Raw genomic sequence first — 14,119 nt, 5'->3', positions numbered from 1 at the left:
CTGTAGTCCTGATTATAATTTAGTGCTTTAGCTTGTACTGCACACATGCTTCAGCTCTGTCCAGTAAAACTACCAATACTGGTAAGAAATGCTTACCAGTAAGGAGCAGTAAACTATTAAGCCCCTTCTCATTTGTTAGGTGTAACAACATGAATAGCAGTTTGAAAGATTCCAATCCTTTAGAAAAGGCTGGATCTATTTTTACAAAAGGACAGGTTCGGCAACTCTTAAAAATCAGTTTTCACTGATTTTGCTGACAAAACCAGAGATTTTAAAACACATCGTGAAACTTAATTATTTCAAATCTTCTGGAGGCGAAAACATCTCAGGTGAAAACATTGTTGACTCATGCTCTGTTCAGTTTGAAGGTTTTAGGCTGTTTTGCCTCTTAAACATGTGGAAATAAATCACCCAAAACACACATCTGTGTCTTTATATGGATGCATATTTCTGTCCTGAACATTTGCTAATTATTGCATATTTAGCTAGAATAGCACTAAGTAGAGCACATACCTCCACCACGGCCCAACAGTCCCCTTCATCTGCATGAAACTGTACTACTCACTCATAGATACCAGCCACTTTAATATGCCTGATATTTTTTGCATCATCCATGCATTATATCCTGTGTGATAAACGAAATGACAAAAATAACCGTATTCTGCAGTTTTAAAGAAAGTGAGGAAATGATATAATAAATGGATGCGCACCAGAAGTTAATGGGGTATGTCCTGTGCCGAGACTCGTCCTCCAGCCAAGCTTCATTGAAAATCCGTCCTGTAGTTTGTGTATAATCCTTCCAAACAAACCAACAAACGAACACAGGTGGGAAAGGTAATTAGAAGGCCTCATCTGTTTATTTAAACACAAAATATCAGAATTAGTGTTTTATTTTCATTCCTGAAAACTGGGATTTTACAATACATATCTCACTCTCAGAGCCAGAAATCTTCACTTCAGGAGCTCTTATCCACCAAATTTCCAGTTTTATTCCTGACTGCAGTCAGAGGATTTTCACTGAGGGTGTTGTTCATATATTATTCATAGCCTGATTTACATAACATTTATTCATAAAAGACATCCAGAAAATAGATTTTTTTTGTCACTTGCCAGTATTTTCTGATTTATGGAGTGATAAAATGAATAGATGTCTAATGTTACTTCAGTGAAAACATTTGACACTAATGTGTCAACGAAACAAAGCGAGAATCGTGAACCTGCCTTCATCCAACGGTCAGATTTCTGGAAATGTATGCAAATCAGTGCCTATTTGATTAGATAATGCCTCATTTGCATATGTAAACTTTATATTTCAGAAAACGTTTGAAAAAGAAAACAATCGTCTCATTCCAAGTAATGAACTTGGGGAGTTTCATGGTGATATCCCTTAGTTAAAGATTCGTCCCTGTTCGCCAAGTTAAACACAATGTTGAATACAGAACAGCAGCCAGTTGATGCCACCTCTGTTGGGCGACCAGATACCACAGCGCAGATCATCATCATCATCATCATCATCATCATCATCATCATCCTAAACACTGCAACTCCTAGCTGTTAGAACCAAGTAAAACAGAAAAATGAGTGCACCAAAATCATATTGGGCGATTTAATTACCCTCGTTATTCCCGTACGCGTGAAAACATTTTGCAGTGGCTGTTCGTCTAATCTGTATTCTGCTCCATGATGCAGAAAGAGAAAAAGACAGAGCGGGAAGGGAAATCAAAGCAAGAATAATAGAAAGAGAAACAAAGTAGAGGGCGAAAGATAATGAGACGATGAAGAGGAAGATGCTGGATAGACAGAGAGAGGAGAAAGACAAAGGGTTGACGGAGGTAGAGAGAGGTGGAGAAAGATGGGAAGAAATTGAAATGGGAGGTAGTTGAGAAAGCAGCAGGGTGGGGAGGAGGTAGATGGAGATGGAGAAGCGAAAGAAAAAGAAAATGATACAAAGAGATGAAACGGCTGCAAACACAGCAGGTGTCCCTCTCCAGTGGATATGAATGGCTGCTTCACACTCGGCAGTTATGCAATCTGAGGGAGAAGCAGAGAGAGAGAGAGAGAGAGAGAGAGAGAGAGAGAAGGAGAGGGGGGGAGAGAGAAGGACGGGATGGGCGAGTAATCAAATGAGAGGCAATTTGTTATTTTTACGCAAGCATACCCTCTCCTTCCTCCTCCATCCCTCCCTCCCTCCCTCCTCCTTGCCTCTCCCCCCTCCTTTGTCTGCAGTGCAGCTCAGAAATTTCTCAATATGATAATGAGAGGCTGCCAAAGATGCACACACACACACACACACACACACACACACAAATTGTAGAGTTCGACCAGGCGGCCAAATAGGCATGTCAATCTTTCTCAAATGCAGTTTGAATATTTACACGTTATTATTATTATCAAAGTTTGACAGTTTCCTCAGATTCCATGCAAGAACTCATGAATGCCGTCGAATTAATGTCATCTAGGATTCTATAGAACTAATCACAATTTTTGTTACTGTGGAGGTTATGTTTTTTTTTCTGTGTCCGTTTGTCAGCAGTATTACGCAGAAAACTGCTTAACAGATTTCCACAAAACTTGGGTGGGGGACACGTCTCTGCCCAGAATAGACCCCATTAACTTCTGGTGCAGATCTGGATAAAAAGGATGGATCCAGGAATCGACAAAAATGTTGAAAAACACCCTAGCTCTCAAAGATTCCTGGATCAGTCCCTTTATCCAGATCGGCACCAGAAGTTGTGTGCGTCTATTCTTGGTTGAGATCTTCCAGCCAAGTTTCGTGGATATCTGTTCTGTAGTTTCTGTGTAATCCTGCTGACAATCCAACCAACCAAAAGACAATATTGAAAACTGAACCTCCTTGGCCAAGCGTCTGACAGGTATGACCACCGGGTTTTACTATGCATAGTTTGAATGTTACAGTTCTGGCTGGAAATAACCACAGAAGCAGACACGTTTTTTTTATTTCACATTTCTCCACAATTTAAATCAACTGCCAGCTGTCTGTGCAGGAGTGACTGTTTCTGTTGCGCTTGATTCTCTCCATAATCCCGATTTTTAACGCGTCATAAAGGACTGAATGCTGCTTCAGAGGCCTAAACAAAGCAGTTTTGCTTATGTATGATTTTCTTCTGTCATAAAAATCGTATAAAGTCTTAAAGTTACAGACAGAAGCCTTAAATACCTGTGTGGACATTTACAAGACATGTTTTAAAACCCAACAAACACAAAAAGCAGCTAAAACTAGAGTGTATGTGAGCATGCTGCCTACGGAGAACATTAAATCAAAGAATCTGTGAGTGACTTCACTGTGTCCACTGGCTCACATACACGCGCACACACAAAAAGAAAGCCATAACTCTGCATGTGTGCGACAGGAAGTCGATGGGCAGCCATAAGAGTGTGAATACCGTCGAGTCAATAATGTTCAGCTCACTGTTCTGCCATTCAGCACTCTGCAGCCTGCAGCTCCGTATATGTTACAGTGGGACGCTGTGTCGTGCTGATCCACCGGCCGGATAAAAGCACTGAAATCACTCACTTTGACAGAGGATAATAATACTGTTCGCAGCTCCTGCTCTGCTATTACGGACTAAATACCGGCTATTAACATCTTGTAGTACACATTCTACAGCAGCTCTGTGAGGCTGGACTCAGACACAGCGTTGTTTTGAACAAATGCTAACATCACAGCGTGCTAACATGATGACAGTTTTAACATAATAAGCAGGTCTAATGGTTGCCATGTTCAGAAGCATCACTTAGCTTGTTAACATGCTAGGATTTGCACTGAACACAAAGCACGGCCGAAGTTGATGAAAACCTCGCAAACATTTTGAATCTGAATCTGACCCGACGATGGGGCCAGAGAATTAATCCATGAGGAGTTAAAGAGCGTCTTTACTGAATTTCATGGCAATCTGTGCTGTAGGTGTCGAGTTATTCCATGCACTTTAAGGGAAGGGTAACATTTACGTGATATAAGTGTTGTCTTTTCCTGGTTTCAAAGTCTGCGTTGATGATATTTTCTAAAAAAGAAAAAAGAAGAAGAAAAATGCTGAATGTGAGATCCGATAATCAGCTGACCTATATATTTAGATCTTATCAGCCCTGCCCACCTCCTCATGTTGGTGTAAGAACAGTGTTCTTCAGTCACTTCCTCCTGTCCTGCGTATTTGAGTTGTTTCCCTGCTCCAACACACCTGATGCAAGTGATCATTTACATTTAACAGACCAAAGCAGCTTACAGTATTCATACACTGATGGCATTCCCAGACTAGGGAATCGAACCAGTGCCCTTCCAATAACAAGACGTTGGCTCTACCCCTGAACCAAAGATCAGCTTGTCATCAAGCTCTGCTGAAGCCTGATAATGACACATTAATTTCAATTATTTGTGTTGGGGCAGAGAATCGGGCCCTCAGGACCAGGACTGAGGAACACTGTTTTAGAGGAAAGGCAGATGAGCAGAATCATTAGGATTCATCATTTGGGCACCATGTGTTGATATATCTGTTCCAAATGTCATGGCAGTCCTTCAGAAAGGTTGTTGACATATTTGAGCCAAACCCCTGTTTCAAGATCCAAATGCTTTTTTTTTTTTTGTAACATGTTTCTCTTCCCCTCCGCAGGGCTCCATTTGGAGTTGGTGCTTCTCGGGGCTCGTGTTTGTCTAGTCCAGTCGGGGGAGGAGGAAGTGGGTGCAGTCAGGCGGGGAGTAAAATCTCTGACCCTTCGTCCCCAAGCTCCCCGGGGCCCTCTTCGTCCCGACCCTCCACCCCGCTGGTAAACTCAACCAACCCTGCCAACACCGTCAGTCCCGCCTCTTCGCCCCAAACTGCCGCCGCCCAGCTGAAGAACTGCCTGCGCTCCAGTCAGCACACGGTTAACCAGGCACGCACCTCAATGCAGCTGGGTGAGCAGGAGCACACGGCAGAAATACACACAGTGTGTTTTAATTATTAAGCTTTTTGTTTTGTTTTGTTTTGTTTTTTTAATTCAGAAGTTTTGTTTATTGATCCACCCAGATCACATGATCCCTGATTATCATAAATTAACATAATGGCAAAGCTCCACCAAGTAAAATACTTATAATTGTCTTGACCGAGACAGAAAGGAATGTGAAGGGAGAGGCGAATCACGTTGCATCTCTCCAGACGAATGTTAAAACAAAGCATTTAATCACATGAGGATGTCTCACGCCCTGTATTAAGACTGTTCACCAGCCTGCAGGCCTTAAGGAGTCCAAATCATTAGGGACCTTGCAGCATTTTAGCCCTCTTGGTCTCTGATTACAGAATAATAGAATATTGATCAGTCATTAATTCAAGTAGTGAGAATTCACAGGCATATGCTCGCAGCAGCCTCCTTAACCTCCATTTTCGTCAGTGCTGTTAAAATCAGAGCTTTGAAAAGTTGGATGATTGCCCGAGATGAATGAGAGGGATGAGTTTCGGTCATCATCATTAGAATGCCTCATCTTCTCGCTCATTTTGGGCAATCATCCAACTTTCGAGGATTGCCAAAAATGAGCAAGTGATGGCATCCAGTTAGCTGCATTCACTTACTGGTCAAATGTCTGTGGAGGCTCAGATCACTGAGATTGTTGAGCATCTCCTTCTAAAACCACGGCCATTAACATGCTGCTGTAACAGCATCTTTCGCAACATTTTGTAACCTGGCTGCAGGAATCTGCTCCCATTCAGCCGCGAGAGCATTAATGAGGTCGGCCAGTGGGGTTGGCTCGCGGTAGTTTCAGTTCCAATTTATTTTTTAAAAGGGCGTCGATGTCAGGGCTCTTTTTAGGCCGGGAACAAGGAAAACAATTTCTTCATGGACGATGCTTTGTGCATGAGGACGCTGTCGTCAGTGGCGGACTGTAACAGAAACATTTACTAAAGAACATTTACTCAAGCAGCACACTTCAGTACAAATCTGAGGTACTTTTGTTACTAAAAAACCATCTGGGCTACTTCATACTTTTACTCCAGTACTTTTCAGAGTCATTGTCATTTTGTCTCTTCTTTGATTTTACATATGATCAACTTTATGACTATGATGCATTGTTGTGGATTAAAGGCCCCACAGACCCTCACAGGTGTTTTTTTAAAGAGGCTCTGTGGAACTGAAACAGCTGAAAGTGAATATGATCAGCCAACAGCAGATATGTAAAAGTGGGAATAGGGATGCTGAAGAGAAACTAAACTTCAAACCGCAACAAAGAAGAAGTAAGAGGCTCCAATATGCGCGGGAGCTGAGCACACAGAGTCTCTCAGGGTTCCTGCATAGACATGAGTTGAGTCTCACAACACACGCTTGTTTGATGGAGAGTTGGGGGTTGTCATGGGATAGCCGTGGTCATGAGTCCATCCCAGGCGCTGCTCGGCTCGACTCTGCATGATAAAGCTGGTGATGGAAATGCAATTTGCCGCGACATCGACATCAGCGACGTCACTAATTGATGGAATCCGCTGTCACCATAGAAATGTTTACAGCGCCTGCAAAAGTCAGGTCCAGGCCCCAAGGAAGAGCGCCAGGCTTTGAAGCCAATTTTCAAAGTGGCCGTGTAATTAAATCGTCATGATGTGCACTGTTGCCCAAAAATACTCTTTCCCTTAAGCTAACATCATGAAAGAAGTGTCTGTGAAATGATGGATACATTTTTTGGGAGCGTCCCCACACCTGCAAAATCAAGAGAGAGTATCATTCCGTTCCAATAATATTTGGAAGGTCTAGACGAGCTGCATGATTAAATCCCTTTATTCCTATTCAAGTTAGCCTAAACCAGAAGTTAGCCTCTCGCGTGCACGCTCTACTGGCCGCACAACACGCAAGATCCAGATATTTACATACCCGGGAAGTCGAGCGTTTTCAGCTTCATGCGCCACGTTTTTGGATTTGTCCATTGTTAGATCAGCTAACAGACCTGCTCATAATTGGATTGTTTACTTTTAGCGCAGTGCGACCATGAGCTTCTTTTTCTGACATGCTGCATTTCTTTTAGAGACTCCGAAAAAGTGGGGGAAAATGGGGCGGCTGTAGATTGCCGCTAGAGTTCAGTATTCGGAAGGTTGCTGGTTTGAATCTGCGGCTCCCCCAGCTGCATGTCAAAGCATCTTTGAGCAATATACTGAACCCCGAAATGATCCTGATGAGCAGCTTGCACTCCGGCTTTTCCGTTCACACAGACGCCAGCTCGCCTCTGCTTCGGCTCTGTTACTAGGCGGATCAGAGCCCCCCGCATACGTAACTCTCACACTGACGGCGAGGCAGAATCCCGCATTGGAATGGCTGGTGTTTGACTGTGTGTGCGAATGGGTGAATGTGATAAGTGTTAGCAGACTGGAAAAGAGCTATAGAAATGCAAATCCATGTAACATTTACCAAAATCACTTCACGTCATTGTATGTTCTGGTTCTTGTGAGGTGGAAGTTACTGAAAATGAATCATTCATTATGGAGACATCCTTCACATTTTTCATAATCATGTGCCATTGTAGTCAGTTTTTTATAGGTTTAAAAGGCTTAAAAACTCTTTATATAATGATTTTCTAAAGTGTCCATAGAGTGAATGGAAGCAATATTCACTTCTGGAATTGGAGTCGTTCAAAAAAGTTGAACTCGAATAGAGAAGAACAAGCAAAGGGCGAAGAATATGTCTGAGATAAAATGAAACGCTGCACCATATAGGAGGATCGTGACATTGTCTGTGTTAGCAAAACGCCTTCCTTGCCAGTGTTTAGGATATTTCCCGAGACAGGATGTGAAGCCCTGTGATGTTGGAAGCAGGCACTGTGCGCCTGTCCACACTCTTACCTTCCCTCCACTATACGACCTCACTGAATCATCACTGAACATAACCACTCTTGCAGAACAGTTACAAGAACACACTGTACCGCGCGCTAGAAGAATTGCAATAATTCAGCACAATTGAGGTGTTACAACATGCAATCAAACATAAAAAATATGCACAAACACAACACGCCATGTACAGTAGTACTGCTGGTTCCTGCCATGTGCGCGCACACACACACACACACACACACACGCACGTGCATATTTCTCACCAACGCTCACACCTGTCTCGACATCACACTGGCCTTGTTCTCCACTAAGAGACCATTCGTCTCTCCGGCATCCCTTTCTCTCCTTCCCTTTGTATCGCCTCTTTCTCCCTCTGAGAAAATAATGGTGAAGGTTTCTTTTGAGAGTACGCACTGTGAGCACACTGCCAAGGATAACACACACACTCACGCGCGTGCGTGCATGCACACACACACACACACGCGCGGCCATGTGCTCTCCCACGTACGTATTCACACAAACACACATCTGAATGACATCACTGTGTTTTTTGTTTTATGGAGGCGTAATGACAGAGCTTCATGCCTCTCTCTGTCCACCTCTTCCCTTCTCTCTCTCTCTCACGTACACACAAACAGACACACACATCTGGTCTCCATTACAAGATAAAGTATGTGCATAGTTCTGGCGTTTAGTGGTTTTATCACATGACCAGCGTGCCTCTCTATGGATTTCTGCCTGAGTACTGCAGTGTGGAAGAGCAGGTGGCTCGCAACCCTGTGTGTGTGTGTGTCTGTGTGTGTGCATGCATGCTTATGTGGGTGTGTATTTCTGTGTACTTTTATCCTCATGGGCACCGACTGCACTCATACAAATTAAAGGCTGAGAAAAGAGCTCCAAACTCAGGACATCGCAGCCAGTTTTTGTTTCTAAAAAGGTTGGGTTTTTTTTTTCAGAATTAGGACCTCGAGTTAAGTTTAGATTATTCACAGCTTGTTCTGTTTTTCAAAATATTTTTAGCAACACATTTTTGGATCTCATCCTCTCAGATTGGCCTGTTCTTCCCGTGGATGTCTGTTTTAGTCGGCACAAAGATGTGCAAGTGAGGCGAATTAAACTCCACACATTAAATAAGTAATTTGTAAATAACTGCGTTAATCTACTCAGTCTCTTGTGTTTCTCTGCCTTTAGCAGCCTTAAGCTTAAGCCTTTATGACTTAAGCAGTAGAGCCTAACAAGTAATTACATTTTGTATTACACAGTATATAGAAATGGACATACCAGCAATCTAAAGTTGGGAAAACAATCCAATAGAGTGGCTACATACATTAAAAGTGCACTTCTTTTTATAATAGTGTTAAAGGAGACACATTATACTCATTTTCAGGTTCATAATTTTATTTTGGGTTACTACTAGAATATGCTTTAATGCTCAAAAACACATCAGAGCAGCTGTGCAAAATCCATTCTTGCATGCAAAAAATACCTGCTAGGCATGAATTATGTATATGTGTGACATGGTGACATGATGTGTGATGTCACAAAGTCACAGAATTAAAGGGAGGACTGCTTACGAGGCGATTGAGGGGCAGTGTTTTCTGTGGCTTCTGTTGGTGCGGACTTAGACCGTTTAACCTCCAAGATGTTTTACATGCACAAGAAAGGAAAAATCAAAAAAGCATGACTGACTGTTCTGTATTCATGCAGCAGCAGGGGGACCAGACAGACCTACAGACCAGAGTCGGATTGTTTTTTAACACAAGTTCTCTACTCAGTAGAGTTGCAGTGATTAATTGATCAAATCTATTATTCAGGTAATAGAAAATGTTAATATATTGATAACTACTTAATCGTTCTGTGTGTGTGTGTGTGTGTGTGTGTGTGTGTGTGTGTGTGTGTGTGTGTGTGTGTGTGTGTGTGTGTGTGTGTGTCATGATAATTTAAGATCTCCTGAAAAAGCCTTATAAAAGTTAGGACTGGACGACAAAGTCAAATGTCCGTAATGCAGCTTTTAAAACCAGGAGAAGACAACACATGTCACAATGACGTCCAGAATCTAAGATGATAGTCTCATATCAAAATAATGATATAGCATCGATATATTGTCTTCTGATGAGTGATGGCTACTTCATTAAAAGCCTCTTACAATCATCCTCACACGTGTTTGTGTCTCTCTCAGTCCACAGTCCTCCTGCTGGAAGTCCAGAGCGCCCCACAGTGGCCCTGTCCCCCCTGCGTCCTCAGAGTTCCTCCCCCTCACGCTGCCCCGGCCAGTCGGGTCGTCCCCTCTCCATGGTGTCTCCGGGACCCAGTTTAGGGCCCTCGCCCCTCTCCTCACCCGCCTCACGGCCCCACCTGCCCCTCTCCTCCCCCCTCTCCTGCCTCACGCCTCCTAACGTGTCAGCGGTGCTGCTCAACGGGGACTCGGCCAGCCCCCTGCAGCCGCCTTTGCCGGGCCCCTCCCACGTCAGCACCCAGGGCGCCCTCGCACCCAAAGCAGAGAAGGTGAGCCTCACCCTCATGAATAACCATTATCAGCCAACATTCAGCAGTCAAACTGTGAAAGGTCCTTTGTTGAGATAGTAATAATGTTTCCAGAGCACATGTTCTCTAATAGAATGATTAGACGTTTTACTATTTTAGTACAACTTCCATCATTTTCTCCACATGTATAATCAAGAGCTGAGTGGACTTACTTATACTTATGTTGCAAAGTGAATTATAGGAAAAAAAACTTGCTCAGGTACATGAAGACAAGGTGAAAACTGGATTCTGAAAAAGGAAAAAATCACAGCTCTTGCTCATAAAATACGTCTTTAAATACAGATTGGTGCAACCTGTTGTCATATCTGAAGAAAAAATTGACCAATTAAGACATCATAATCCAAACTGTACGATCTGCTTATGGATTTCTTCGTTAATCAGTTAATTATTTGGTTTAAAGATGTAAATTTTTTTGTCTCATCGACACCTTAACATGCATAAAGTATTGATGTAATACCACATACAGACAAATTAAAACTCCTCACATGACACCACCTACAACGCTGATTCCAGGAATAGTTGGTATGCCGTGAGAAACATAAATAATAATTTATGATACTATCACCTGTTACCAATCAGCCTGTTCCATAAAGGTGTTACTGAGGAACTATCACAGTCTTTTGTTTGCTCTGCCTGTTTGAAATGTGTTGCTGGGATTGAATTCAGAAAGATCATATTGTATTAACAAAGAACATCTAAGCTGATTGATAAGAAATACACAATAAAGAACCCAATTGCAGACTTCAGGTAGGCAAATGGTGAAACAAAAAAAACAGCTCGACGGCTGCATGTTGCATGATCATTTAGTTTATTTTATCGGCAGTCTGACAGATGCTGATAATTGGAAAAAAACGCTGCATTATCAGCCCCCATTATCAGCCAGGACGATAATCGGTCCGTTCCTCGGAAAAAAAAAAAAAAAATCCACAGTCAGGCATCTGTTTTGCGGTGAATTCAATAAGGCAAAACAAATATTGAACGTGTGTTGCGAGTCCACACCTCCATTTAGAGAGAACACAATCCATCTTGTTTCAGACCTGACAGATAAACGTGTGAGGGGAAATAATCCACAGAGTCCTTTGACGTTTTTAGTCATCCTGTAAATAAAACTCACCATATATATACAATGTATATATGTATGTGTGTGTGTATATATGTGTATGTGTGTGTAGATGTAATTAACTTCAACACCACATCAGGTGTGCAAATCTGAGATGTGCTGGGTGTGAGGTGCCAGCCGTCCTCTCCTCCGTCACTGAGTGTCATTCACACAGGCAGCTGGCACGAACGCTGAAATGCCGTCCTGTACGTTATGAGATCTGCGGCGTTAAGGCTGTGGATGTTAAACCGGGCCCGAGCTGACAGTGAAGGATGGCACCGAAAGCTCGCATCTGTCTCGGCTCCATTTGTTTCACTGTTGGCTCCACTGTCTGGGACAGCTAATCTATGGCTAGCTGACAAACAGCTCATTGACTATGGAACAGCAGGAAGAGGCCTTGTTTACATCGTCACACTCGAGGATGGCTTGAACTCGGATTCAGGATTATGACTCATGTACTGAATATATCTCATAACAGGTGGGATGGAGGATGGTTTAAGTACTGTATCACATTAAAGAATGCTCCCGTCTTATCACAAGTGGAGGGTATGTTTTTTTTTTTGCTCATTCTGGTTTGTTTTGGAGGGATTTTCCTCAGCTGTCTATAAATCTTAAGTGATGATCTCCCTCTCTCAGCCATAACGAGCTGCTACTATACCAGAGACAACCTCTCTATGGATTTTGCTGCTGTTGTAGCATCCAGTTATGATTTAAATGCTTTTGCAGAAGCTTTTTTACGCCTTGACAAGATTAAAATTCTGGAGGAAAACGAGAATACTTGTCGTTTTTTTGGGGGGCCGGGTAGCTCAACAGATCACATTTTAAGATAGCAAATATTGGCAGAAAAATACAGCTTTTGTCAGTCTCACTCCCAATATACTTTATCATCATATCATCCCCCTAAATAATGTTCAGCCTGACCCTCTTCCCAAACCCGTACCTTTGTTGCTTTGAGCTCTGCCAAAGCTGGAACATCAGGTTTGAAGGCGATGAGGCTCCACAGAGTCACTCTTTGTTCCAGAGGAAATGATGAAGCAGCTATGATAACAGTCTGGCAGACACAGCTAGGATAATCTCTGTTGGACACACTGTCACACTGTCTGGAGCTCAGCCAGCATTACAGACACATATTACGTTGGACATTGAGATGTGTTTGTCGACCATTTCTGAGAAGTCTGAAGTGCTCGCAGGATTTCAGCAGGTCTGGAAAATGTCTGAAGATGTCTTCAGATCCAGGCCCCCTCCAGTTTTCTACTTGTTCCTGCAGTGGAATATTTGAGCTCCGAGTTAGACAACAGAAGACTGTTTTCACATTCAGCGCTCAAAGTGTGAATTTTCTCTGTGCTCAGTGAGAATCTGAATTTAGGAGGCGGGGCTACAAGCATTGTTTGTGACATCATGAATGTTCAGAAGCCAATCCTGGTCCGATATTCAGCAAACAACAAGTGTGATATGCAAAGTTTCTGCAAACCACTGATACGTTCACATTTGCAGTGCCATATTGACATTTCTACAAAACGAGTGGTATGATGTTCATGTTGAATGTTTGTGACCTGACTGTCATATCGTGAAGCAGAGCGGATGGTGGTGGAGGTTAGAAGGCTGCCAAGCTTGCATTTAAACATTTGTAAGAGTGAAACCAGTGGATTTTCTTAAGGAGGCTTCTGGACAATTTCCAGCCATGTTTGTGTTGACAAAACCAGAGAGAGAGATTATTTATTAATAATTAATTAGGGCACTCATGAATATCATTAGTAGCCATGGTCTAATCCAATCAAGAAGTCGATTAGACAATTAATTGTAAGGAATAATGATGAATTCTCATCATAAAGGTCTCAGATAGAACCAGCATAGGAGAGTCCTCGATATCACAGTGATACCAGTTGACAGGAGTAACAGTTTGTCTGCTTTCTTGCAGGGAGAGCTGGAGTTTCTGCTCATCTGACTACCTTAAAAGTAGTTTATTTAACATGAAATAATGCAGAAAATGATTGGTCAAATAGGTATATTATACACAGAACAATACAGAATCTCAAATTTGTCTACAACAACGCAATGTCGACTAAAGGTTTTGATATTATACCCCTTGACTTGATACATGTGGAGGGGATCCTGAGCTTAGGTAATACAATCCTTACCTTCTATTATTACTTTGTGTTATTTTGTTTCCACCTGACCGCACATTTTACCTTCAGTGATTACCAAAAAAGGCTTATTTTGCACCCCTCTGGCATTTAAAGTGTGTCGACACCCTGGTTTTCAGTCAAGACAAGACACTCTCTGTTTTAGGCAGCTAACCTGACAGCTGTGAGCAGGAAAATACATCAAGCAAAAATAACCACGATCCATCTGATGATTACATTTCAGGGTGTAGCCTTTTGTCCCCATTTCCCTCTCGAATTTGTCATTTCTTTTTAAATGTTTTTCTTGTCTCTTTTGCATAATTTTTAAAAGCATTTAAAGAGTGATGAGCGTGGGTGAGTAAATGATAGGGTAATTAGCTCAGTGGGTGGACGGAAGCTGGCATCACTCCTATCAACCCGGAGCAATCTGAACACCCCTGTGCCGCAGCAGGTTGAAAGAAAGAGAAATAAACAACTAGGGGTTCGGATCAGCTTCAGCACCCTGCTGATGTGCCACAGAGCAAGGCACTCCTCCAAAAATTGGACTCAGCCCCTCA

General features: G+C 42.6%; 1 protein-coding gene across 5 annotated transcripts in view; it reads left to right on the top strand.

Moving 5' to 3' along the window:
- Window positions 1-14,119, top strand: part of LOC119026232 (E3 ubiquitin-protein ligase SH3RF3-like) — a 113,724-nt gene that overhangs the window by 89,272 nt on the left and 10,333 nt on the right. For 2 of the 5 annotated variants that reach the window (XM_037110428.1, XM_037110427.1), the window contains exons 7-8: window positions 4,626-4,909; window positions 9,976-10,301. In XM_037110428.1, the coding sequence (XP_036966323.1) occupies window positions 4,626-4,909; window positions 9,976-10,301 (610 nt within the window). Of the gene's footprint in view, window positions 1-4,625; window positions 4,910-9,975; window positions 10,302-11,512; window positions 12,209-14,119 lie in introns of those variants that run through there. The other 3 variants (XM_037110429.1, XM_037110430.1, XM_037110431.1) reach the window with 3 other exon arrangements.

Source organism: Acanthopagrus latus, chromosome 9 (assembly GCF_904848185.1).
Source record: "Acanthopagrus latus isolate v.2019 chromosome 9, fAcaLat1.1, whole genome shotgun sequence".
In the NCBI taxonomy this organism is placed as follows: Eukaryota; Metazoa; Chordata; class Actinopteri; order Spariformes; family Sparidae; genus Acanthopagrus; species Acanthopagrus latus.
The sequence above is the reverse complement of the archived record's forward strand: the minus strand, read 5'-3'. Positions and strand labels throughout refer to the sequence as shown.